The sequence below is a fragment of the Sinocyclocheilus grahami genome, unplaced genomic scaffold (assembly GCF_001515645.1).
Source record: "Sinocyclocheilus grahami isolate Dianchi unplaced genomic scaffold, SAMN03320097.WGS_v1.1 scaffold312.1, whole genome shotgun sequence".
Lineage (NCBI taxonomy): Eukaryota > Metazoa > Chordata > Actinopteri > Cypriniformes > Cyprinidae > Sinocyclocheilus > Sinocyclocheilus grahami.
In genome coordinates this window covers 1,042,321-1,069,853 of record NW_015505491.1, presented here as the reverse complement: position 1 = coordinate 1,069,853, position 27,533 = coordinate 1,042,321, and the positions used below count along the sequence as shown (strand labels likewise).

The 27,533-nt window shown below is 36.3% G+C and overlaps 3 protein-coding genes across 3 annotated transcripts in view; all 3 read left to right on the top strand.

The window, feature by feature from the left end:
• The window catches only part of LOC107601751 (plexin-B1-like), a 16,905-nt gene extending 2,720 nt beyond the window's left edge, over positions 1-14,185 (top strand). The window contains exons 3-28 of the mRNA XM_016294037.1: positions 695-820; positions 1,045-1,161; positions 1,384-1,474; positions 1,985-2,151; positions 3,537-3,688; positions 3,787-4,053; positions 4,349-4,522; positions 4,874-5,018; positions 5,266-5,502; positions 6,536-6,694; positions 7,668-7,816; positions 7,967-8,067; positions 8,496-8,713; positions 9,222-9,400; positions 10,085-10,151; positions 10,398-10,544; positions 10,638-10,797; positions 10,880-10,983; positions 11,574-11,655; positions 11,783-11,949; positions 12,081-12,241; positions 12,358-12,505; positions 12,679-12,743; positions 12,863-12,938; positions 13,897-13,971; positions 14,055-14,185. Coding sequence (XP_016149523.1) covers positions 695-820; positions 1,045-1,161; positions 1,384-1,474; positions 1,985-2,151; positions 3,537-3,688; positions 3,787-4,053; positions 4,349-4,522; positions 4,874-5,018; positions 5,266-5,502; positions 6,536-6,694; positions 7,668-7,816; positions 7,967-8,067; positions 8,496-8,713; positions 9,222-9,400; positions 10,085-10,151; positions 10,398-10,544; positions 10,638-10,797; positions 10,880-10,983; positions 11,574-11,655; positions 11,783-11,949; positions 12,081-12,241; positions 12,358-12,505; positions 12,679-12,743; positions 12,863-12,938; positions 13,897-13,971; positions 14,055-14,159 — 3,639 coding nt within the window. The 3' untranslated portion in view covers positions 14,160-14,185. The remainder of the gene's footprint in view (positions 1-694; positions 821-1,044; positions 1,162-1,383; positions 1,475-1,984; positions 2,152-3,536; positions 3,689-3,786; positions 4,054-4,348; positions 4,523-4,873; positions 5,019-5,265; positions 5,503-6,535; positions 6,695-7,667; positions 7,817-7,966; positions 8,068-8,495; positions 8,714-9,221; positions 9,401-10,084; positions 10,152-10,397; positions 10,545-10,637; positions 10,798-10,879; positions 10,984-11,573; positions 11,656-11,782; positions 11,950-12,080; positions 12,242-12,357; positions 12,506-12,678; positions 12,744-12,862; positions 12,939-13,896; positions 13,972-14,054) is intronic.
• Positions 14,186-14,243: 58 nt separating this feature from the next.
• On the top strand, positions 14,244-18,609 carry LOC107601750 (plexin-B3-like; the record flags this gene model as incomplete). The annotated part of the gene is made up of 4 exons (XM_016294036.1): positions 14,244-14,314; positions 14,434-14,509; positions 15,452-15,526; positions 15,610-18,609. Coding segments are annotated over 4 exons (327 nt in total), but the record flags the coding sequence as incomplete, so codon positions are not given.
• A 3,126-nt stretch (positions 18,610-21,735) lies between these two features.
• The window catches only part of LOC107601770 (SRSF protein kinase 3-like), a 33,432-nt gene continuing 27,634 nt past the window's right edge, over positions 21,736-27,533 (top strand). The window contains exons 1-5 of the mRNA XM_016294064.1: positions 21,736-21,804; positions 22,211-22,328; positions 24,041-24,432; positions 27,100-27,208; positions 27,390-27,477. Of these exons, the coding sequence (XP_016149550.1) occupies positions 21,789-21,804; positions 22,211-22,328; positions 24,041-24,432; positions 27,100-27,208; positions 27,390-27,477 (723 nt within the window). The 5' untranslated portion in view covers positions 21,736-21,788. The remainder of the gene's footprint in view (positions 21,805-22,210; positions 22,329-24,040; positions 24,433-27,099; positions 27,209-27,389; positions 27,478-27,533) is intronic.

Sequence of the window (27,533 nt, the reverse complement as noted above, 5' to 3'; positions counted from 1 at the left end):
CGTCAGCCATGCTGATCATGACCTGTCCCGGTGACCCTGATCGCGCCTGACCTGCCTTCCGTTTCCACTACTCTCTCACACATACATACATTCTTCTCTTACATACACATATTTTCTTCAGACATACATGCATTCTATATATATATATGTACGTGAAAGGAGAATGTATTTGTGTGTGAGAATAGAAATGTATGCATGTGAAAGGAGAATGTAAGTATGTGAAAGCAAAAAAATATATGCATGTGTAAGGAGAATGTATGTGTGTGAGAGTGGAAATGTATGCATGTGAAAGGAGAATGTAAGTATGTGAAAGCAAAAAAATATATGCATGTGTAAGGAGAATGTATGTGTGTGAGAGTGGAAATGTATGCATGTGAAAGGAGAATGTAAGTGTGTGAGAGTGCCAGAATGAATTATGGCTTGTACGGCCCCTCATACCTTCCAGTGTTTACTCTTCCAAAAAAAAAAGTTCTTTGGGAATTATTGTTGTGATTAATTTACATGGCTATTCTTGGAAAAATGATAATGTTTGTCTAAAACACTGTGGCAGAAATCATGCATTCATGTCTAAATTTGGTCCGTTCAATCACATTGCACCTTCCACAGATGATTTGCATTAAACTGAAAATTCTCTTCTTATCTGACCAACCCTTGCCCTCACTGAGATTCTCATTTTGTGTGCGCGTGTGAACAGGAGCAGTCATCGCCCCGCGGGCCCGACTCTTGCCCCTGCGTCTGGGCTCTGCAGAGCTTCCCTCTGGTTCCTGTTGGCTTTGACACCGAGCTCTCTCTGCAGGGCAAAAACCTGGACATATTTGAGGTGATGCTCATGTGCCGCTTATCCCACCCCATCCATTGTGCCTGAGTCAATATGTTGGCCTTGACGTTTCATGGCTGTGCATTTTAAAAGGCCATTACTCCCCGGTGTTCAGGAGGGTCTGGGTGAACTCATTTATGATAATGCATGTGGAATGGGGAAGGGGGTTGGAGACTGCTCGTGATTAGCGTTTGATTGTGTGACATGCTGTGTGATATTTTAAACAGGATGAGGAAGATTATGCTTGCGTGCTGGTCATCGAAGGCCAGGAGCTGCGCTTGCCAGCCACGTTGGACCGCAGCAAAGAGACAGGGACGCATGTGTTCAAGTGTGCCGCTCATCAGGTGATATTAATAGCGTCCATTTATTCATTGCAGCATCAAATTACGCCACAGCCGCTGCAGTTAATATAGACTTGTGCGTGTGACGTCTGCACTGATAATAGCTGTAATTTATGACACCAGCCAGAAAAACACAGCAATTCAAACATGGATTTGTTGATGGTGCCACACATAATTTGTCTGCACCTGGCTGATTATACATTGATTTTGTGCGTGTGTGTTTAGTTTCGGTATTCAGGAAAGCAGTTTGAATATTCCGCTCCTGTATATCTGCAATGGGGGACGCAGCGTATAGACTCAGCACCACATCTCCGCTGTGAGTACCGTGACCATTTCTGCATGTTTTTTTCAGTGGTCTGATCTTCAAAAATCATAAAATTAACTCTTATTGTTATCAATGTACTTACTAATTTGCTTGACATAAATGCATGTAAAATATATCATTTTGAAAAAATAAATGGTTAATAAATATATATTAAAAAAAAAAATACATAAGGGATAATGTACATCCATCTGGTTGTTATGACAGAATAAACCCCAGAGGATGATCAGGACCCCAACATAAAGCAAATATTTAATTATTTAAAATATAATTGTTTAAGAATTATTCATTCTATATGGTGTATATATGTATACATAAATAAATATATATATATATATATATATACACCAGTTGTTTTTTAAAAACCAGACAGACAGACAAACTTCCACCATGTCTAAAAACCAGTGAATCACCCACAGCAACAAGTGAATCATTGAAGCAGCTAGTAACCGTTTTGTGTCTGTTGGTTGTGAGCTCACTGTGATCTGTGTTTCTGTGTAACAGTGCAGCTGTATGACTGCTCAGTGGGACAGTCCGACTGCAGCCAGTGTCGTGCGGTTGCTGCCAATTACGGATGTGTGTGGTGTGCCGATGAAACCCCCGGCTGTGTGTATAACCAATCCTGCACCAGTGGAACCATGGACACCTGTCCTCCTCCTCTAATTACTGAGGTACACATATGCACGGTCCAAAATTAAATTGTGTGGGTGAATTGAGAAAATGTATCACCAATCATGAAACTTATTTTGTGTTTTTTCCTTAAAGATGTATTTTGTTGGCAAGTCAATGGAATTAATTTAGCTTTAGTTTTTCTCTTGAGTATTTGTAGCAAACCATACAGCTAATTTTGTCATTTGCATAATCACAAACCTGTCAGTGTATCAGCTGTCACAAAACATCAAAATCATGGGTTTGGTTCCAAGGGAATGCATGAATTGGTAAAGCACTTTTTGATAAAAGCTTCTCCCGAATGTATAAATGTCAGTGTGAAGGCAAAAACTGTCCGAATAGTCACTGATCTTTTCTTTTTTGTAATAAGTGTACAGTTTGTGTTGAAGGATCTAAAGGATCTAGTTTTGAGTGTTCAGTAGCAATCTGTGTGTATGTGTAGCTTCAAATGCACCACCATACGTTTGTATTGTTTTATTTTCTCAATTTGCTTTCTTTAATTATCATTCATAATTAACCATTTCTTGAATAATATATATTTAATCATTTAATTATTCAACTAATTGATCATTTAATAATTTGTCATTTAAAAAATAAATTTTATATATTGTATTTTTATATACACATACGTATATAACAACATTTATATAACTTTTATATTTTATATTACGTATTATTTCGCTTTCAGTTGCAGTGCTTGTTGTTTAATCTGAAGATTTTTTTTTTCTTTTTAGAAATAAAGTTTTTTTTTTTTTATGGAATAATGTGAAGCAATTTGATATAACAACACTTGTTGGATTTGTGCCAAGTCCAACTGAGCATAAAAAAACCCAACAGAAATCATTCATTAAACCCTGTTTATATTTATCATCATATTGTTTCCCGCTTTCTACTCTTCCCTGCTTTGCTCTGTCAACCTTTGGGGCTGATAGAAGACAGTTAATACAGTTTTGGGTATCAGACAAAATGCAATGTTAACTGGTTTTGGGTATCAGAACAAACAGATATTTTCTGGAGAGACTGGGTCTAATATCTCTGGCCTGGAGTTGCAAAATAAATTTAGGCATAGTGTCTCTTTGATTTGATTCGCTCACATAGCTTTTGAAAGAATAAAAAGCTGTGAGGCTTAAACTATTGTTATTGCACTGCCATTTAAACCTATTATTGTTACTGAAAAATGGTCATTTCACTTACTTTGCAAACTAACCATTAGTCACATACAACGCTTGGCGGGTGCTAATTTTGGTCTTCAAACACATATTTATAAAAGACACTGTGTATTTTGTACACGTTGCAATTTGTGTTAAGTTCAATGTGCCAGATTCTATTAGAAAACAGTCAATTAAATGTTAAAGAGTCATTTTCTCAAACTTTTATCTGTGGGTAGGTTGAGCCGCTGACTGGGCCACTGGAGGGCGGCATCCTGCTGACTATCCAGGGATCGAATCTGGGCCAGAGCTTCCAGGACATCCAGGCAGGAGTGACGGTGGCAGGAGTGACCTGCACACCTCTGCCTGAGGCCTATCGCATTTCCAACAGGTACAGCTTCTCTTTTAAAATGACTGTTTTAGTGTGCCAAAGAAGATGACAAGTTAGCATCAGATTTCATGTGTGCACATTTCTGGTTTTGTTTTCAGCATTGTGTGTGAGCTCCAGGCCAGCGCAAATGTCACAGCCGGACCGGTCGTCATCACCGTCAGAGGTTCAGAGAAAGGAGAGTCCCCGCAGACGTTCTCATATCAGAATCCACAGCTGAGCAGGATTGTGCCGGAAAAAGGGCCTTTAGCTGGGGGCACGATGCTAACGGTCCATGGGACGCAGCTCCTGACGGGACAACGAACAGAACAAAGGAGCGACCAAATCACTGGCCTGCAGGCCTTCTTGGGCTCAAAGCCCTGTCGCATGTAAGCGCCAATAGAGAGCTGCAGTGTTGACGTAATTTTATAGGCCAACTCAGAAGTTAGCATCACCTTGGTTCATTGACAAAAAATTGAAAGCCTATTCCAAAATCCATTGACTTTGGGACGATGGAACCGGAAGTGCTAAAATATTAACTCGTTTATGGGTTTTGGCCTACAAAATACATCATCCCTGCAGTACTTTATATCATTTATTGACAGAAAATGCAAATGCATTTCACTAAAAAGATGCTGCAAGTCGCATTTGTCTAAGTTTTTTTTTCTTCTTTTTTTCTGTAAGCAATGAAGTGAGTGACACATGGCTGATTTGTCGCACCAGTCACTCCAACCAAACTGGAAGAGTGCCAGTCAAAGTAGTGTTTGGAAAAGCCGAGAGGATTTTGGATCGTGTTATTTTCAGCTATATGGAAGACCCAGTGATTACTGATGCAACACCTATGGAGAGTTTCTATGGGTATGTGCGCTCAAGTCTTAGTCACATAAAAATGACAATTTTGTCATCATTTACTCACCCTAATGTTGTTCCATCCCTGTGTGAGTTTCTTTATCCGAGCACAAAAGAAGATATTTTGAAGAATGTTGGTAACCAAATAGTTACTAGTAGCCATTGACTTCTATAATATAAAAAAATACTATGCAAGTCAATGGCTACCATCAACTCTTTGGTTACCAACATTCTTCAGAACATCATCTTTTGTGTTCAGAAGAAAGAAACTCGTACAGATGTAAATTGTTATAGTTATCTCATGTATTCTACATCTACATCATGAGATCATGTTCCTCTAATATTTTCATTGAAATTTAGGGGTGGGCGTCTTATATACGTGACCGGCCAAAACCTGAATGTCGTTCAGCAGCCGAAGATGTCAGTCTCTTATGAGCCTAGAGAGAGGTCAGAAGTCAGAAGACGTCGACACACCAACGTTTCTGTGAGGAATCCCTTGGTTATGGTAAAACATTCAGAAAACTAATTTCACAGATTTTTTTCAACCAATTTTACATATCAAACACAGAATTGGTTTTCAAAATTAATGCAAACAGGACTTATACATTTGATTCATTCTCACAGGTTCAAATATTAATTCAGAGACGGTTTAATCATTTACTTGACCAAATTTGAACTTGTTCACACTCCGAAAGCATGAAAGGAAATGATCTCGGAGGTGCAGTAGTGCATATGTTTCTTTTTGTCTTCAGATTCAGGAGTTGTGCACCAATGTGACCTCCGAGAGGATGATTTGCAAGAGCCCTGCGGTGGAGCCGAAGTCCAGGATAGTGCGAGTGTGGTTCGAGATGGACAATGTGCACATCGACTTTCCCACCATCAAGAACAAGCCGTTCACGTACCACCCAAACCCAGACTTATTCCAGCTCAACAGTGAGTCACGAGGAACACCTATCCGATTCAAACCTGGAGGAGTCCTGGCAGTAGAGGTGCTTGCATTTCTGTGCAATTCTGTTTTGTTGATTGTCCACCAGTGGAATTTTAGTGTTCTTTTTATACATATATACATGCGACAGCAAAGTATCACAAAATTTAGCTTGATGACAATGTATCAAAACATGGATGGCAAGTATCAATATTTTATTATATAAATATTTAATAGAAATAGAAATTCCCTCAAACATTTATTCACTAGCATATAGGCTGAATGAGCAAATTAATCCAAACAGATGAAAAGATCAAATCAGTCATTTGAAATTTTCTGTAAAACCGTGTGAGTGAATCAGTGGTACCGCGTCTCTCTCTTTCTAAATATGACGTGCAAATGGCATCAAACCACTGCAGGTTAACTGCATGCTTCAATACAAGACTTTCACTCACATGTACAGTAAATTAAGCGGTCTATAATTCCCTTGCACTGTTGATACAATGTAGTTTTCACTCTAGTGCTATGAGCGAGCGTCCATTCCTGTTATACTCGCTACAATTGGGATGATTGTTTATTTTGATGATTGGGATTGTTTATTGGAATGATTGTAAATTGTTATCAGGCAAAAAAAAAGAAACTACAGCTTGTATAAACAAAAATTATTTAATAAGAACAGTTCCTGTATTAATAGTGGGACAAATAGAACAGTCATAATGAAGAGTTGAGTGCCAGATATGTGTGTTTCAGTTAGGTGCCATTTAGTCTTTTTATGATGTTTCTGTAATTTTTTCCTTAGGTTTTGTTCTTTTAAATATTACTCATTTAGATTTTTTTTTATTAGGTATTTATTTATTTCCTGTTCCAATTTCAGTGTTTATTTAAGGAATACACTTTTTTCAGTTAAGCTGCCAAGGCAACATTTCTAAATTTAGATTTTCGTCTAATATTTTATTATATTATATGTATTATATTTTAATTTATTTCAGCTGTATTCAGTTAAGTAAATATTTTAATAGTTTTAGTTCCACTTTAAGTCCACTTGTGCACCAAAAACAGTAGTTAGGTTGCTGAGGATGTGTGTTTTGTGTCTGAAGGGTAAGGGACTGACACTGGCTATGAGCAGAGAGGAAGTTGTGGCCCGGCTCGGGGACAAAGAGTGTGATGTCAAGACTCTGGATAACACACACCTGTACTGCGAACCACCTGAGGAACAGCCTCTCGCCCTGGACGACAGTGACTTACCCACACTGAAGGTCAGTCTGTATCCAGTGTCATCTTTAGTTGTTACATGGCATGTTTTTTTTTTTTTAAGTTTTAAATATAACCAAAAGTTATTTTTATTCTGATGCAATTGTCAAATACAGTCTGACTAAGTGTAACATGACAAGTTTTGAGCATCACACAGATTTTCCAAGTGAATACTCCATGAAGTGACAAAATCGCAGCTAATCAGAATGTTTTTGATGTTTAATAGAGCACAGACTTATCAGACTTTGTTTTTTAAAAATGTTTTTCCTCAGGGATTTCAAAGAAATTCTTCAGAATTAGAACCATATTCCCTTAAAGTTACCAACTTAAACATTTTTCTTGAAAAATACTAATAATAACAGTTAAATGTAACTTTTAGCACACATTAAAATGAATATTGAATATGCTGCATTATAATAAAAATTATTTTAAATGCATTAGAATTCAAATTAGATTCACTTTTAAAACAATTTTAGTTTTTTTGCTTTATAGTTTTTTTTGTTTAGTTTTTTTATTTATTAATAAATAAAACAATTTTTTTTTTTAAATTTTTATATTATTTAGTCAAAATAGTATAAATAAGTAGTATAACATTTATTGGCCATAACATGAAAATAATTATTATAAAACAAACAAATAATTTTAATATTGTGCATCCCTTTCCATGAAGCATTGCAAATAACATTGAAAATTAAAATTGCATTTGCTTGTGTCTTCTTCAGAGCATATATCATCTCTACACAGCCTCAGAGCTCATAGTAGGTCTGTCTTGAATGGTTTATGCGTTATTGTTAAAATCATTTTCTCTGCGGTGAAAATGAGGTTTTTACTACCGACTGCGGCCTGGAACCCGTCTCTTTAAAAAGATGTAATTTATTGCTTTGTGCTGTGTTGTATCACACCTGCTTAGAATCGTGAGTGTCTTCATTTTGCGATCGCATGCTAACATCTATGTGTGTGTGTGTGTGTGTCACTCAGGTGTTAATGGGAAGCCTGCCGTTTGACTTGGGTCCAGTGCAGTATGACAATGATTTACACTCCTCGGTGCCTCTGGCAGCTCAGATCGGTCTTGCAGCGGGGGCCGCGGTGGTCGTTCTCATCGTGCTGGTTATCATTCTCATGTACAGGTAGAGTGAATTCAGATGGCAGATTCCTCGCCCTTCTGGGCTTGTCGTCATGACGATGAGCCGTGAACTCACATCCAGCACTCTAATGGTATCCATTTGTGGAGGGTAGTGCTCTAACCCTGTGTTTGCTCTCGCTCTCTGTTTGTAAAGGCGGAAGAGTAAACAAGCTCTGAGAGACTATAAAAAGGTTCTGGTGCAGCTGGAGACTCTGGAGATAAATGTTGGAGACCAGTGCAGGAAAGAGTTCACTGGTATGGCAACACTTTGTTCATCCATACAGTTTGTCTTAACTATAATATACCATGGTAAACATTTAAAATATATGTCATATATAATTATATGATAATTATAAAATATATAACTAATAATAAATTAATTAAATATTAAAATATTTTACAATGTTAAAAATATATACATAAATATTAAGTTTTTGTTTATTTTTATTACTTTTTTTCTTTTTAATTATAATTTTATTGTAGTAACATATTTGGGAAGGCGATATGGTTACCATGCTAAATGTTTGTTCATCAACTTTATTGAAACTGTTATTCTGCTAATAAAAGAAAATGACAGCTTGCACTAATGGCATGCACTTTTTATTCATGCAAATTGAGAGACACTTTTCGATTAATAATATCCATCACACGCACCATTAAACTGACTTCTTCCTGCCCTCCAGATCTGATGACGGAGATGATGGATTTGAGCAGTGATGTTGGGGGTCCTGGCATCCCCTTTCTGGATTACCGCACATATGCAGAGCGTGTTTTCTTCCCTGGCCAGAAGGGTGCGCCGCTGAGTCAGAATCTGGATTTGCCTGATTCTCGCAGACAGACGGTGGAGCAGGGCCTGGGTCAGCTCAACAACCTGCTCAACAACAGACTCTTCCTTATACGGGTCAGTGAAACGCCTTGTTTCCGCTGTCAGCTCGGCACTAGCTTCCTGTAGAGGAAAAGTGTAATTACAGTGTTTATGCCGCTGGCGTATTCAGCACGTCAGTGGCTGTTTTTGGAGCTGTTATTTCACCTCAAGGAGTAAACAAAAGATGAAAAAGAAAGCAAATGTAATATTCATTTTGCACTGAATGCAGCTGGATGCCTGTTTAGTGGTGAGAGGGTTTTTTATTATCTTTTTTGAGGAGGAAATCTCAGCCGCTATCTTCTTTCTTGATGCTCTTTATCTGCGTTTAAACTGCCAAACTGTCAGGCAGCAGCGCATAAACTTCAGCATTTTAAATATTTATCCATCGTCGCAGTCTGAGGCTTTGTAGATGTTTTACACCTGCAGTGTTTTGAAAGCTCAAGCTGTTTGATTGAAATTGGTCAAACTAGTGTGCTCTTGTAGTGCATTTTAGGCAACGTCTAATGGCACTAATGCTGGTAAACTCTCCTCTGGGTTCCTCTAGTTCATTCATACTCTGGAGGCACAGCAGAGTTTCTCGCAGAGGGACAGAGGTTACGTCGCGTCTCTTCTCACGATGGCCCTTCATGATAAGCTGGAATACTTCACGGATGTCATGAAGACCCTGCTGGGGGATCTAATGCAGCAATACGTGGCCAAAAACCCCAAACTCATGCTGCGCAGGTATTTTACATTCACTTTTGACTTATTTGGCATACATTTATTATTGTTATTTTACCCAAAACAACCTACAGTGCATTCAAGCATGTATATATGTGTGTGTGTGTGTGTGTGTGTGTATGTGTATGTATGTGTGTATATATATATATATATATATATATATATATATATATATATATATATATATAATATACTGTATGTGTGTGTGTGTGTATATATGTGTGTGTGTGTGTGTGTGTATGTATATATATTGTAATGTTTATTGTAATATGTAATGTATATTGTAATGTTTGTCCTCATAAAAGTAGATATATTTTTGAAGCTTTAACTTTCTAGTTTACCACAAAGCAGGTGGTAGTTCAGAAAACAATTGAATTATGCTGTATTGTAACTTTGTGTGGTTTTCAAGAACACGTTTCAATAATATTCAATAAGTAATAATAAGCAGACTAATAAGAGACTCCTAGCTTATGAAAATTAATTGCTTCTATTGATGTTTTACCTGTGGTCTTGAAGACTCCAGACAGAAATAATGTAACTAGGTTCTAGCTCAACTGAAATAAATACATTTCCAATGAGTGCATCATGTGTTTGTGTAAAACAAAACAACAAGCTGTCTGATCTGTCCTGATCTGATTATAGTAAATCTAATCTGAAGTCATATTCCACACATGTCGTCATCTGTAGGACAGAGACTGTTGTGGAGAAGATGCTGACCAACTGGATGTCCATCTGTCTCTACTCATTTCTTAAGGTATCAGAGCATGTGATGGCTTCAATTCTATGCATTTTCACAATAAACATATTTTAATTAAATTGTTTTAATTAAATAAGAATAAGAATTTTATTAAAATATATTACTTGTGGAAAAACAATCATGTATTTTATTATTTACGAGATGTATTTTTAATTATTATTATATATATTTTTTTAATAGTTTAATGAAATCATAATCTAAAAACTATTCAATATTTATTTATCTTTGGTGTATTTTCACCAGGAGGTTGCTGGTGAGCCTCTCTACAAGTTGTACAGGGCTATTAAATACCAGGTGGATAAAGGACCAGTAGATGCAGTGACGGGCAAAGCCAAACGCACTCTCAACGACAGCCACCTGCTCCGAGAGGACATTGACTACTGCTCAGTGGTGCGTCTCTGTAATACTTCCATCTCAATGCTATAAAAACACAACTCCTAAATGAATCAATCGAACAAGACCGGGTTTTTGATTCTCTCTCAGACTCTGACAGTGCTGGTGAAGAGCGGTGTGGAGGTCCAGCCCTGTCCTGTTAAAGTTCTGGACTCTGACACCATCACTCAGGTTAAAGATAAAATCCTGGACCAGATTTATAAAGGAGCACCATACTCCCAAAGACCAGCCGCAGACTCCCTGGACCTTGGTACGGTTTTGCTAGATATATCTAGACTAGTCACAACTATGTTCAATTTGTGTTAAAGAAAAACTGTTTTGTTTTCCATCAGAGTGGCGATCGGGCCAGGCGGGTCACCTGACTCTTTCTGATGATGATGTCACAGCCATCGTTCAGGGTCGCTGGAAACGGATCAACACCTTACAGCACTACAAGGTACAGCTGGACATTTTACTGTGTTTTATTTTGCATAGAAGACAAATGGGTTGGTTAGTTGATTTGTGGGTTGCTTGATTATAAGACTGACTGGTTGGTTAAGTGATTGCCTGGTTAGTTGGTTAGTTGATTTTGTGAGTTGGATGGTTGATTTTGTGAATTGATTGGTTGGTTGATTTTCTGAATTTATTGTTTGGTTGATTTTGTGAATATTTTTTGGTTCATTTTGTGAGTTGATTGGTTGGTTGATTTTCTGAATTTATTGTTTGGTTGATTTTCTGAATTGATTTTTTGGTTCATTTTGTGAGTTGATTGGTTGGTTGATTTTATGAATGTATTGTTTGGTTCATTTTCTGAATTATTTTTTTGGTTCATTTTGTGAGTTGATTGGTTGGTTGATTTTCTGAATGTATTGTTTGGTTCATTTTCTGAATTTCTTGTTTGGTTGATTATGAATTTATTTTTTGGTTGATTTTGTGAGTCAGTTGATCGATTTTGTTGTTCTATTTTGTGAGTTGCTTGTTTGTTTGATTTTGTGAGTTGGTTGGTTAGTTGATTTAGCTCTAAGCCTCTCTCTGTTCTCTGATCAGGTGCCTGATGAGGCCACTGTGGCTCTCATCCCTCGTTCCCAGAGTTCTCTTGGAGTAAATCAGTTCTATCAGACTGGAGAGAGTAAGCTTAATTATTTTTGCTCAATCAGAAGTAAATGGCCATCTCTTTTACACTCTATTCACTTCATTACTGACCACCAGAAAGCAAAAAATTATAAATTTCTTCTTGATATCTGGTCTTGCTGTAGAAACTCCCATGCTGGAGGGAGAGGAGGAGGAAGGTCTTCGTCTATGGCATCTGGTGAAGCCGAGCGAGGACCCCGAGATCCCCAAACACAGGAAGAGCAGCATGAGAGAGAGGGAGCGGGCAAAAGCCATTCCTGAGATCTACCTTACACGACTGCTTTCTATGAAGGTACGTGAGATGTGATCTTTAATACAGCACACGCCACATCAAACCAATCATGTTTGTTTGAGATCCGTCTTCTGCTGCTGACTGTCAGTGTGATTGAAAGCTGCTCTGTGTTTACAAATGTGTATCTTTAGGGCACTCTGCAGAAGTTTGTAGATGATGTCTTTGTAGCCATACTGAGTAGGAAACGGCCTCCACCCATCGCTGTCAGATTCTTCTTTGACTTCCTGGACGACATGGCGGAAAAACACGGGATTGATGACCCAGAGACCGTTCACATATGGAAAACAAACAGGTCAGTGCTATTTTCATTGAAAATTAATTGGGCAGAAAGTGTGGAACCCTGATGTTTCTCTGTTCATTAAATTGAATGTTCATTTAAATGCACTTTTGCCTTCCCTCCGCCCTCAGTTTACCTTTGCGTTTCTGGGTCAACATCTTGAAGAATCCTCAGTTCGTCTTTGACGTGCAGGTGACGGATAGCGTGGATGCCGTCCTTTCCGTTATCGCACAGACCTTCATTGATTCCTGCACTACATCCGAGCACAAAGTGGGCCGGGTCAGTACAGCAATTAACCTCTTGACCTCTCTAGCTGCGACCTCATTATGGTGAGAGTGTGCATGTAGAGCGAGAAGATGAACAATGGCAGGAAAGGGAGAAAGGGAAATAAGAAAAAGCTGCAAGTTGCTGTAGCATTGAAAGAGCTCATTGTCGTCTGTCTTGTCCTTCAGGATTCTCCAGTGAATAAGCTGTTGTACGCACGAGAAATCCCACGATACAAGCAGCTGGTGGAGAGGTGAGAAAATTTGAACCTTATATAGCAGTGCCGCCTTTTGCAAACACATCTATTAGCACTGAAATGGATAGAGGAGGTTCATGATATTCAGTGCTATAAAGCTTCTTCCTCTCCTGCAGGTACTACAGTGATATTCATAACGCCGTGTCTGGCTGTTACCAGGAAATGAATTCAACCCTCACAGAGCTGTCAGGGGTGAGACTGAATTTTATTCTGATTTTACATTTTAGCACACACCAGCGTCCAAAAGTATTAAACCACATTGAGATTCTGGGTGTCTGAATGTCTAGTTTAAGGGTCAACCACTTGACACTCATTCATTGTCTTATTAATTTATTCAAACATACATTTGCAATTCACATAATTTGCAATTCACACATGCAGCGACTTGATTAGTCCTCTTTTGTGATGAGTGTTTTTAATTTCTGAAATAGAATTATTTATTTATTCATTGATCGGGTTGTAAAATGTGGTGTGTACCTTTTTGAATTTGAAATGGTAAATTATTAAAATCATTTAATTGGTAGTACATGATTTTTGTAAAAAATACAAATCATGTAGTGTGACAATTTTTTTTATTAATAATTGTAAAATAAAAATATATATTTTGAATAAATAGTACATGATATTTAAAAGTCCTGTGGCATGTTTTTTAATCCTTTTAAAATATTTAAAATATTTCAAATATTTTTAATTAATAATTAATTATATTTGTTCAAAAGTAATTGTCTTGTGGTTTCCAATTCATTTTAAAGGTAATAATTGCAAAATATATTTTAAATATTTATTTGAAAAAATGTCATGACATTTTTTAAAATAAATATGTTGAATTAATAATTGTAAAGTATTAAAAATATTTTTTAATTCATGATATTAGTGTAAAAACACCATGTCAATGTTATGTGACAATTAAAATTAATAATTGTCAAAAATTAAGCATATTTTGTAAAATGAAAATTTTTGTTTGTTAAAAAAACTTCTTACCTTGAAAAATATATATTTAATTGTTGTACTAGTATTTTATGTATGAGGAAAATATGCAGGTTTTGCATTTTTATTAAGGTTTTCCTTCCTTTTTAAAAGATTTAGAATTTTCTTTATCATGGACACTTAAACCTTCTATTTTAAGATTTTGATGACTGTCTGTTTTTAGAGCTTTGCATCCGAGATGAACAGTTTGGTGGCATTGCATGAGCTGTACAAGTATATCAACAAATACTACGATCAGGTCAGTATGGGATTGATATAAGCTTCTTATGATGTTTGTGCTAGAGCAAATTAAAATACTCCTTTATATTGTGTTGTATGCAGATTATCATGTCTCTGGAAGAAGACGCTGCGGGTCAGAAGATGCAGCTGGCGTATCGGCTTCAGCAGGTTGCCGCCCTGGTGGAGAATAAAGTCACTGACCTTTAGGCTTTGACCTTTCACCTTGTCATCTAAGCTCAAAAGCTGCAAGTTGCTGTAGCATTGAAAGAGCTCATTGTCGTCTGTCTTGTCCTTCAGGATTCTCCAGTGAATAAGCTGTTGTACGCACGAGAAATCCCACGATACAAGCAGCTGGTGGAGAGGTGAGAAAATTTGAACCTTATATAGCAGTGCCGCCTTTTGCAAACACATCTATTAGCACTGAAATGGATAGAGGAGGTTCATGATATTCAGTGCTATAAAGCTTCTTCCTCTCCTGCAGGTACTACAGTGATATTCATAACGCCGTGTCTGGCTGTTACCAGGAAATGAATTCAACCCTCACAGAGCTGTCAGGGGTGAGACTGAATTTTATTCTGATTTTACATTTTAGCACACACCAGCGTCCAAAAGTATTAAACCACATTGAGATTCTGGGTGTCTGAATGTCTAGTTTAAGGGTCAACCACTTGACACTCATTCATTGTCTTATTAATTTATTCAAACATACATTTGCAATTCACACATGCAGCGACTTGATTAGTCCTCTTTTGTGATGAGTGTTTTTAATTTCTGAAATAGAATTATTTATTTATTCATTGATCGGGTTGTAAAATGTGGTGTGTACCTTTTTGAATTTGAAATGGTAAATTATTAAAATCATTTAATTGGTAGTACATGATTTTTGTAAAAAATACAAATCATGTAGTGTGACAATTTTTTTTATTAATAATTGTAAAATAAAAATATATATTTTGAATAAATAGTACATGATATTTAAAAGTCCTGTGGCATGTTTTTTAATCCTTTTAAAATATTTAAAATATTTCAAATATTTTTAATTAATAATTAATTATATTTGTTCAAAAGTAATTGTCTTGTGGTTTCCAATTCATTTTAAAGGTAATAATTGCAAAATATATTTTAAATATTTATTTGAAAAAATGTCATGACATTTTTTAAAATAAATATGTTGAATTAATAATTGTAAAGTATTAAAAATATTTTTTAATTCATGATATTAGTGTAAAAACACCATGTCAATGTTATGTGACAATTAAAATTAATAATTGTCAAAAATTAAGCATATTTTGTAAAATGAAAATTTTTGTTTGTTAAAAAAACTTCTTACCTTGAAAAATATATATTTAATTGTTGTACTAGTATTTTATGTATGAGGAAAATATGCAGGTTTTGCATTTTTATTAAGGTTTTCCTTCCTTTTTAAAAGATTTAGAATTTTCTTTATCATGGACACTTAAACCTTCTATTTTAAGATTTTGATGACTGTCTGTTTTTAGAGCTTTGCATCCGAGATGAACAGTTTGGTGGCATTGCATGAGCTGTACAAGTATATCAACAAATACTACGATCAGGTCAGTATGGGATTGATATAAGCTTCTTATGATGTTTGTGCTAGAGCAAATTAAAATACTCCTTTATATTGTGTTGTATGCAGATTATCATGTCTCTGGAAGAAGACGCTGCGGGTCAGAAGATGCAGCTGGCGTATCGGCTTCAGCAGGTTGCCGCCCTGGTGGAGAATAAAGTCACTGACCTTTAGGCTTTGACCTTTCACCTTGTCATCTAAGCTCAATAATAATCACAATAATCGTCTTATCTCATGTGATCGGCTGATGAAATGCAACCACTACGCCAAACACTTGTGTGCTTCCACAACCGTTCACATAAACTCCCTGCATATTCTTAACAAAAGGGAACAGGAAATGAAGTAATGATCACATTCTTCCGATAAAACCTTAATGGGAGTTTTATTGGAGAAGGATTGCTTTTCAGACTGAGGCTCTGAACAATTCACAGGAGTATTGACCGACAGGAAGTGTGTGTGTGTGTGTGTGTGCATGGTTAATTGTGATGTGCTTGTCTGAAAGGCTCTGCTGTATATATGAAGTTTACCTAATTCAAATTTTAATGACACTACTGAAGCAGCTCTCACATATTGTGACATGCTGAGACACATTTTATACCATTTCTATTTCCATTCAAGTGATCACATCCACTGTATGGATGATCTTTCATGAACTGATTCAACGAAACTGTACAGTCATGTCAGCACTGCGGACAAATCCCACATTTACTTCTACTGTACGTGGAGTATTTCATTCCAGGTTTAGAAATGTTCTACTCCTCCACAATCAAAGCCCAAACTCATAGACTGTCCTTGGCTGTGTGGTGTTAACTTTTTATACTAACATTTCTACATTAGTATTGCAGATCAAAACAAGTATTAAGCTTTTACTGGGACTGTGGAGTAAGTCTATGCACACAAGTGCCATAAGTAACAAGAGCACAATATTTGTGTGCACGTTATTGTGTAGCTTTAGGTGTGCATGCAAAAAAGAAAAGACTGTGTCGCAGTTTTCAGGTTTTCCATTGTTGTTAGTATCGCAAATATCTGGAATTTCTCAAAGTTGTTAAATGTGATCATCTGAATTTAGTTTGTAGTACCATAAGCTGATTAACTTTACTTCATCCAGCAGATTTCTGATAGATCTCGATAAAATATGGGTCTGGGTCACATTTCACTGCCAAATATACAGATAAAGAATAAATTATATTTTGCACAATATACCTTATTCTTAAACTTCAACTAATATATCATTGTTTATTCTTTTTCTATTAATAGGCTTTTGCATTGCTTCTTAAATCTTATAAAGATGTTGTAATGCACAGCATCTTTCAATTCAAGTTTATTTTTTGATTTAGGCATGAAATAAATCCAAGATCTTCGCAGGTTTTGTGAGATTCACCCACACTTAAAGTAAATGGCGTTGATTTCCTAATGCCTGCTTTGTATTTAATGGCAAAAGCGAGAACAATTCAAGATTCAATCTCAAGCGTTTTGAGTCTCTGATTAAATTGCAATGCAGCTGGGTTGGCCAGTCCCTTGGGAGGTATTGACACAAAACTGGGACAGTTTGGGTCATTGGATTTCGAGTTGGCAAATGGAGAATAGCATCTTTATTCCCTTTGTTCCAATGATTAGAAAAGCAGCAGTCGGATTGAGAGTTGTGAACATTAAACACTGAATAGAAACTAACTATTGTAAATAATGCTTATTTATACATGACCGCCAATGTGCCTTCTTTGTTACTTTTTATAATGTCTACCGATTTAAGTAAACATGCTTGACATTACTTGCCAAATGGAAGAAAAGATGAACTGCGGCACAACTGTTGCCTGTTGTGAAGATCATACAGGGCTTTTAGTCTCTGAACTGCAGTGAGTCTCAGGATTATAGCTGTCGATCTCAATGGTTTCAGTATAAATCCATGTGTAGCTCAGTCATTTCTAGTTTGCCCTTTCGGGCTCATTTCCTGGAGCGATCTGTATTCACCTTGTTGTCACAGGTGATGATGGTGTAATTTTTTTGTGCATCTGTTCTTTTTAGCTTCTCAAAACGGTCATGATTTGTTTTTCGCCCCAAGGCACTTTGTGTTTACATTTTGGCTCACCCACAATGTCTAATTATTTTGTAGTTTGATCATGAAGCTGACGTCATATGCTTTAACACAATCCCTTTTGTGTATAGAACTGAAAATAATGAATGCACTGCTATCTGGACATCTCAAATGTATTTTTGAAGGCTTCCCTGTTCCTGCGTTTATTTATGTGATTTTGAGCTATTACGCTTCATCATACTAATGTATGCACAGAGCTGTGTTTTAAAAATGGGAAACGTATTAGTTTGCTCATCCTGTGTATGTTTATTAGCCTGTTGTTGGATGTGTTTGGCCTCTTGGTGTATTTTTTGATTATTATAGGCTGATGCATGCTTGAGATTTGATTGGATTTTCTGATTGGGGTGCTTTATGAGAGGTTCACTCGATGGACTGCGTTATAAATGTGCATGACTCTCATATGAACACAGAAGAAAGCGTGTGTGTATGCATGAGAGTTTGTAAGTAATTGTAGCGCTTCGTACATGACGGTGAGGTTTTTTGGCGAATCTCCTGTTATGTACAGTTTTCTCTAAGAGAATCCTGCGAAACCTTCTTTTTGTACAGTCTTGCGATTTTCCTGTTTTGCCAGTTGTGTGGAATATGGCTTTGTATCTTTGCAGATAAACAATTCAGACCATTGTTTAGAGAATTGGTGGTGTATACGGAGCCCTTGCCCGGCACCGAGTTTTACACAACTTTTATACAAGGGTAAAAAAATAATATATGGTAATTTTCTAATGAAGTTGGGGTTAAAAGAGAGCTTAAACCCAGTCTAAAGACATTACTCTTTTGTATTTGTTTTGTGTATAGTTTGCTAACAATTGTGTATATGTGCCTGTACATATTGTGAAGAGGACTTGTTTTTTTTGTTTTTTGATTTTGTTTTTCAACAGACTTACTCTCTCCATTCAGGAGAAATTGGGAGCCAAAATGTTGAAATGAGTGAAATGGAAATTTGTATCTGGAAAAAATAAAGCTATAATTTTAACAATGAAGATGTTGTCTACTGTTTTAGATTTTTGATATTTGTAGACAGCAGAACAAAGGTGTTCAGGACAGTATTAATCGAATGGATACATCTCCTGTGGGCTGAATGACTTTAACTGACATGTTGGAGTCAATACCAAAACAGGATGATTTTTGTTTAAATTCTGAACCATTTTTATGAAAATTATATCACGGTTTCTTGCTTCAGAACCTAGGGAATAGGTATGATTTTGGCATTGGTGGGGACATAACAACAGACATTTAATTATTTGATCAAAATTAGTATTCAACCTATGTCCTCTGTAAGGCAAAAAAAACATGGTTACTATAGTTAAACCAAGGCTACACTAACCATAATTTAACCATGGTATTTTTAATAAAACTGTGTAAAAAAAAAAAAAAAAAAAGACATGGTAACTACAATTTTACTATTGTAAAACCACAGTTTTTTTTTTCTTAATTGATTTTGTATACCTTCTTTTTTGATGTACTGTTTAATAAAAAAGAAATCCGAAAAAAATATTGTCGATATGCACACCGAAGTCTAGATCTGAATCAAAAGATTCAATTCACAAAATGATTTGCGAATCCGCTCTGAAGTTCCGATCTAAATAAAATGATTCATGCTCCGAAGTTCCGATTTGAATTAAATTGTGATTCAATTGGAGCGCTTCGAAACAGTGAATCATTTTGCGACACAATGATTAGGAGTTTTGAAAAGCTCTGTTTCAACCATTAAGCACATTAAATGCTTTTTAAAATCATTACAAGCGATGTTGAAATTGGAAAATGAATGGCTTAGCTTAATTCACTATACAGTATTTTAAATAGCCTAGATTGACCACTGCCGTTCAGTTGGTGACAGTTCAATAGAAAATCAGTTGAAAGCATCCAGTAATCTCATACCATTGAAGTGAATGTTAAATTTATCAGTATATATTGTAAGAAATATTTGAGAAATTGTTTTATCTGATTGTATTAATCTATATAGAGTGATAGTCAATGTAAAAAGAGCAAATGGGAGAAGCAGATGAACACAAAACAGCAACATAAAGATAAAGAGGGTAAATTTTACCATTCAACAGAACTGTGCACATATGATTTAAACACTTCAGCTACCTTATACTGTATGCTCTTTATGGAAGAGTACGGAAGAGGATTAGGGCCAAGGAATAATAAAAAAAATAAAACCATCTTGAAATTAAAGTTTAATTAATGTTAAAGTTAAATTTCGAGAAAAAACGTTACCTTTCGAGAAGAAAAGTCGAAATAAAATTGAGAATAAACTTGTTAAATTATGAGAAGAAAGTTAAGTTTCGAGAAGAAAAGTCGAAATAAAATTGAGAATAAACTTGTTAAATTATGAGAAGAAAGTTAAGTTTCGAGAAAAGTCGAAATAAAATGTTGAGAATAAATTCATTAAATTACAAGAAAAAAATGGTTAACTTTCGAGAAACAAAGTGGTTACATTTCGAGAAGTCAAAAAATGTTGAGAATAAACTTGTTAAATTATGAGAAAAAAGTTGTTACGTTTCGAGAAGACTAATTTTTAGAAAAAAAAGTCTAAATAAAATGTTGAGAATAAATTTATTAAATTACAAAAAAAAAGTTGTGAACTTTCGAGAAAAAAAGTCGTTACATTTCGAGAAGTCAAAATAAAATGTTGAGAATGTTAACAATTTTTTCTTGTAATTTAATGAGTTTATTCTCAACATTTTATTTGGACTTTTTCTTGAAATTTAATGACTTTTTTCTTGAAATTTAACGACTTTTTTCTTGAAATGTAACGACTTTTTTCTCGAAATTTAACAAGTTTTTTCTTGTAATTTAATGAGTTTATTCTCAACATTTTATTTGGACTTTTTCTTGAAATTTAATGACTTTTTTCTTGAAATTTAACAACTTTTTTCTTGAAATTTAACGACTTTTTTCTTGAAATGTAACGACTTTTTTCTCGAAATTTAACAACTTTTTTTCTTGTAATTTAATGAGTTTATTCTCAACATTTTATTTTGACTTTTTCTTGAAATTTAATGACTTTTTTCTTGAAATTTAACAACTTTTTTCTTGAAATTTAACGACTTTTTTCTTGAAATGTAACGACTTTTTTCTCGAAATTTAACAACTTTTTTTCTTGTAATTTAATGAGTTTATTCTCAACATTTTATTTTGACTTTTTCTTGAAATGTAACGACTTTTTTCTCGAAATTTAACAACTTTTTTCTCGAAATTTAACAACTTTTTTCTCGCAGTTTAACGAGTTGTTTCTCGAAATTTAGCGACTTGTCTCTCGTAATTTAACAAGTTTATTCTCAACATTTTATTTGGACTTTTTTCTCAAAATTTAACAACTTCTTGATGGTAATTTAATGAGTTTATACTCAACCTGTTATTTCGACTTTTTCCTCGAAATTTAACGATTTTAAACTCGAGATGGTTTAAATTTTTACATTTTTTTTATTTCTTGGCCCTAATCCTCTTCCGTAGGATACTCCGCCCATAAATGTACATCCTTGAAAGCACACAGTTTTCTAGCGTGTTTCTTTAACTTCTCAGGTAATATCAATGGTATGACCTATTTCAGATGGGCCTAAATTACAACAACAATGGTTACATAGGCACACATATAGGCCTATTTAATTGTTTGATCAAAATGATTGCTAAAGATAATTTAGTAGTCGCTGGATATTGGTAGGGACATAACTACTAAATTATATGCCCTTGATTGATGAGCAAGTGATGTAGCCTAATACATTTCTCTAAATATGTTCTGATGAAGAAACAAACTCGTCTACATCTCTCATTTTTTGACAATGTCAGGCTGGCCGCATTTCACCCAAAAAATGAAAGTGAACAATTTCAGGCTGACATATTAGCAGAAATAACAAAAATAATTTTTTGATTCCGAACAATTTTCAGGAAAATTGTGACAATTTCTGGCTTCAGCTTAGAAAAAAACACGACAATTTCCATGTTCTGTTTCACTCGCATGAAATAAGATAACGCTTTAATGCCTTAGGTGGAAAAATATATTTTGCTAGACATTTAGCATGCCTAATGTTCAGAAAATATGATGTCCTCGTGCAGTCCCATTTCAATCGCGCGAGCTGCTGTCTATACGGCGCGGTCTGGGTGCGCATGCGCAGAACCAACTGGAGCGAATGTGCGTGAGGTGACAGCTGTCCCGATGATATCGATGAACGGTGAGAGTGTTTTCATTAAATAACAGCCAAACGGCCCTAAACATGTTAGTGTCTGTGGATGTGTTATGTGTCTTGAGGATAAATACAACAATGTCGGAGGGTTAAAATGACGCTTGTTTTGATGACTAACGTTAGAGCCCGTGTTAGCGTTAAAGCTAAGCGTGAGCACGTTTAGAGGATCTAATGTTTGGATTCACACTGATTGTTTGAATTATTCGGTTGGTTATTGATAAATGCATGGGATTAATAGAGTCATGTAGGCTTTTGGCGATGTGATATCCTCAAATTGTTGGTGGACTGTCCTCCATTAGTTGCTCATGTATAGTGAATTGGGGGTGGGGGTGCCTATAACAGCATGTCTAATATGTATTATGTTGTTTATGATTTTCTCTCTGATGCATGGCAGTATCCAGCAGCGACAATAGCCTTCCCCAGAACAGCCACGGCAAAAAGCAGAAGAAGAAAAACAAGAAGCACCGCAAAGCAGCGGCAGCAGCAGTGGAGATCTCTAGTTTGGAGCTGGGGTGAGTGTGTCTAACTGCAGGATCCAGATCTGGGTTTCTGCTCTGTGAGATGCTGCTAAAAATATATATGAGGGTGGCCATGGGAGTCACTTCTCCAGATAAGCATGTTGACTCATGGCCCTCCCTCCCAGTCCATGCATGTGGGACCTATTTTAACACATCCCTGGAAAAATCGTAACAATTCACATTAGGTAAATATTGCACATACGTGCATCATGCATAGGAACCACAGATTTTGCACAGATGTTATGCAGAATTCTGATTTTCCCACATTTATTCATTGAGTACTCACTGAACTTTAGTACAAACGAATATGGTCAAATAAGGAGAAATGCAAGTGATTAAATGACATTAGCAGTGCTGCGATACAAAATTTCAGAAGTAGGCCAGAATAGCATGCAGATGTGTATGTGCTTCCCCTATGTAAATATCACGTGCTCTTAGTATCGTATTCTAAGAAGACCATCAGCTTTCATTATTGTTTATGTTATGTAACACAGGCAGAAAATGACACGCTTTTAATGCTATTAAATTTCCAGTAATTTCCATGAATATTGAATAATTATGTATTGTTTTTATACTATTTTATTGATAGAGAAATATCAGATTGATTATTCAGACAATATTTTGAGATATAACTTAGTCTTGTGGAAAATGCAAAAATGTTTTCAAATGTGTGTTAATTTATTTTGAGTAAATATTGTGTGAATATGCATTTTTATTTCCCCCAAAATTATTAGGTGTCGGTAAAATGTGCAGCATTCGATCAATAGTGAGTCAAAGGAATCCAATTAGTGAACTAATCACTTAAAAAACAAAACTGATGTATTTCTCTGGCCCTGTCTTCCTAAACCAGTCTAAACCTTGACACTTGTTTTGGGTAATAAAAATGAAATGAGACAATGTAGTGTTTGCAATGTAAGGTCAGACTGATATGTTGATGGCAATGATGAAAAAATATGATGCATAATTTCTTGCTATAGATTGTAAAAAAAAAAAACATGAGAATTTACATTTTATATGTATATATAGTATATTATATTATAATAAAATGTAATTTGATAGTTTTTCCACTTTTTTATTTTTTGTAAGTGACTAATAATAAATGTGCTACATGCCTAAAAATTAAGTAACTAAATATTGAAAAAAATATTATTATTATATATAATCACTGCATTCTGTCTTCCCAGATGTCTGAACGTTCTTGTGCTTTACAGTGTGTGTGCATAACATATTATATGTTTATGTTAGCCATTCTATTGGCAACCCTGCTCTCTAGATATCAGCATCAAGAAAAATCCATATTGTTTGGCCACTGTTGCAAACCTCTTTTAGATGTACTTATTGGTCGTTTAATAAAAGCTAGATAGACTGAGACACAGAGGGGCTTTATATTAAGATGGTGCATTGATGTTTTGAATCGCACAGATGGTTGAAGACTATGTGCTTTAAGTGAAATCATAAGCCCTAGATATGAAAGTCACAGCTGGAGATTGCTTATGAAAAGTAGTAGCTGTTGATTTATTATTTATGGAGTTGTCATCAGCGAATCTTGATTAAAAATAGTAACATTCTGCTCCTTTAAACATAGCTGCATTTGCCGTAGACAACAGACAAGTGACGTTTTGTAGAAGAATGTTCTTTCGCACAGGATGTCAACCAGCAGATGTTGTATTTAAACATCTCTTTTTCTTTTATTTATTGCTCTACAGACCCCAGATCCCCTCCTCCGATGAACTGTGTCACATCCTCACCATCCACAGATCCGCCACCCCTCCAGAGTCGCCCCCGACGCCCCCGTTAAACCTCTCCCAGAGCCCTCCAGACCTGCAGCCTCAGGCCCCCATCCCTCTCTCCATTCCCATCACAGTGGTTCCCTCACCCAGCGTCCTCTCGTCTCCAGACCCACCTTCCACTCCCATAGCACCTTCACTGGGTCTACCTGCCGTTCTCTCCACGACTCCTCCCACTCCACAGGCCCCGGCCAATCAGACGACCCCACCACAAGCTCTGAGCCCTCCACCTCCAGACTTTTCCCCACCTCCAGCAGAATTACTCGGGTCAGATGATGAAGAACAAGAGAATCCGTCAGATTACTGTAAAGGTAGGATAATTATGATCATAAGAAATTGGTTTTAAGTTATTCATTTTTTTTATATCTTATTTTAATTTATCCCTAATGCTCAACTTAAATCTGCAGTCCGTAACTTTTTTTGGTTAAAAATGATACAAAATCGCTTATCAGGCACAGGGTGTGCCCTGCCCGCTCAGGTTGCGAGCTCACTCTACTAGGAGTGTTGTATCCTCCTGGACGCTGGCTCGTGGCGCCTCGCTGACAGATATTTGTAGAACTGCGGGCTGGGCGACCCCCCAACACGTTACCTAGATTCTATAGCCTTCGTGTAAAGCCGGTATCCTTCTGTGTTCTCACCTCAAACGGATAGAGGCGCTGAGAGGCCCCGGTTTAGTGTCTGCTTGCTAAAACTGCTCCAGAGTGTCCGTACTGTAGGCCCTGTCGAGCTCCTCCGTCCCCTCGGCAGTCAGACGTGGCTGAATCCGTGAGAACCGGTAGAGGGCTGGGTTCCATATGTAGAGGCCTAAGTGGTTCCCATGTGTGTAAAGTCCACGGTATAGCCCGTGTTTCCCCGGCAGACGTGTGCCATTTCCATGAGGGTTACAATCACCTCTAATCTTCCATATGCACCTAAACGGATGTCAAATGTGTAAGTGCTTCCGAAACCTCCTTCGGGAAGGATGGGGCTTCCGCAACGTTCCTGTTCCAAGCGGAAAGGGTATGTTTTCCCAGTGTTATCCAATCTCACTGAGTGGGTAGTGCTATGACAACAGTGACTGGTCTTCTTGTTGCGAGCCCCGGCCTACACCACAAAGGGGCGCACGCGGCTCGCACAGGACACTGGAAGGGGCAGCATCCATGGCGCTTTGGTAGGAATCTCAATTTGTTGGTCACCGACATGACTCGGAGTGACCGACTGAAAGGGAACGTCTCGGTTACGTATGTAACCCTCGTTCTCTGAAGGAGGGAATGGAGACGTCACGTCCCATCGCCACGGCTGCTGTACCACCGCAGAGCGGCCAGGTCACAGGCTCAGCTCCTCAGCGAAAACCTGGTATGCGTTGAATTTGCTGCCTTTTTAAGGCTCATGCTGTGATCAGCGGCAGCTGGATGCAATCATTGCATGCAAATGTGCTTTGGCTCGTTTAGTTTACACTCGAAGTGGATTGGTCTCTCTAAGCGACATCCCAATTCGTCGGTTACCGACGTGACGTCTCCGTTCCCTCCTTCAGGGAACGAGGGTTACATAAGTAACAGAGACGTTACATTTTTAAGGGTAGTGTACTCCCCCATGACTTGCGTCAGCACTGGTTAATGCATTGATTTCTATAAAGTGAAGCATCACCTGTTGTTTATCCCAGCGTTTACCCCTCACGTCACTAGCTCCGCCCTTCTGCCATAGCTCATGACCGGAAAAGTAGAGGAGTCGTTTTGAGGGGGAGGGGAGGTTAACGTTTTTGATTAAAGATTACGAGGGCACATGAATTTTTAAAAAATAATGAAGTGCACGGATAAATTATTTATAATAAACACTACATTATTCCATTAAAAAATAAGAATTTAAAATTTTGATTTCATGGTGACTTTAAAGGAACACTCCACTATTTTTGAAAATAGACTCATTTTCCAACTCCCCTAGAGTTAAACAGTTGAGTTTTACCGTTTTCGAATCCATTCAGCCGATCTCCGGGTCTGGCGGTAGCACTTTTAGCTGTAGCTTAGCATAGATAAATAGGAAAAATTTAGAAACTCTATGGTCATTTTTGAGCGAGATGCTCAAAAAAGTATTCGAAAACGGTAAAACTCAACTGTTTAACTCTAGGGGAGTTGGAAAATTTGAGTCTATTTTCAGAAATAGTGGAGTGTTCCTTTTAAAGAGGCGGTATCAACAATACTTACTGTGGAAAAATATATACACTGTGATATAAGTCACAGTAATTGATGTGTATCTCATCACAGTTCATTTTGCTGTAGAAGTCATATAAAATATAAAAAATATTTCATAACCGTTCTATAATGCCTGTTTTTTTTTTTTGATAATCCAGTGAATTAATTTCTTTCCAAATGAAAAGTCCTTCATGTCGTTTCACAATTTTCTATTTTTATTTGGAACGTTATTGACAAAAAAAAAAAGAGATTATTCATGACAAAAAAATTTATCTGGTATCACTGCAAATCAGTCTTATTTATAAACTATTATAGTTTTTATTAATATTTTGAATTACCTTTTAATTTTTGTATTTTCAGTATAGTTTAGTAATTTTATGGGATTTTATCATTTTTAAGTATTACTATTTAGGTTTAATTTATTTTTATTTCAGTTGTAGTTTTTATAGTATTGTTTCCAATTAGTAATTTTAGTGCAAGCTAGCATTTAAATATATTTGTTTAGTTTACATTTTTCATCTAAAATTTATATTTTATTTCATGTTTATTTCAGTTAACAAAAATGTTTTTAAAACTTTTAGATTTAATTAACTATAATAACCCTGCAAAACAGCTTCACTTAATGAAACAAAATATTTAGAGCAGTATATTATTATAAAACTAATATTGCAAAACAAATAATTCTGTCTCTGAATTCTGGTCTGATGACCTACATTTGAAGCTGCTGTAAAATAGCTTAATTAATGCAGCAATAGTGACTGTTAATGACTGTTTAAATCTATGTTATGTAACAATATTAAACTTTTTCAGGAGGGTATTATCCAGTGAAGATTGGAGACCTGTTTAATGGCAGATATCATGTGGTCAGGAAACTGGGATGGGGTCATTTTTCCACTGTATGGCTGTGCTGGGATCTACAGTGAGTACTTTACATGCTGGGATGTACATGAATCCTAATCCCTGAGATTAAACTGCTGGAACTAGATGCACAATCTCTAAATGTTGAGATGTAAGCCGATGTCAGATTATGGATAGTCAGCCAGATAGTCATGTATGGGTTGGTCTGTATGAATTCAACAATATATGACATTTGTCTCTAGGCGGAAACGGTTTGTGGCACTGAAAGTGGTTAAAAGTGCCCAGCACTACACTGAGACTGCACTGGACGAGATTAAACTACTGAGATGTGTAAGTCTGAGGACTGAATACATTAGCATTTTTTTTATATATATATAGTCTATGTT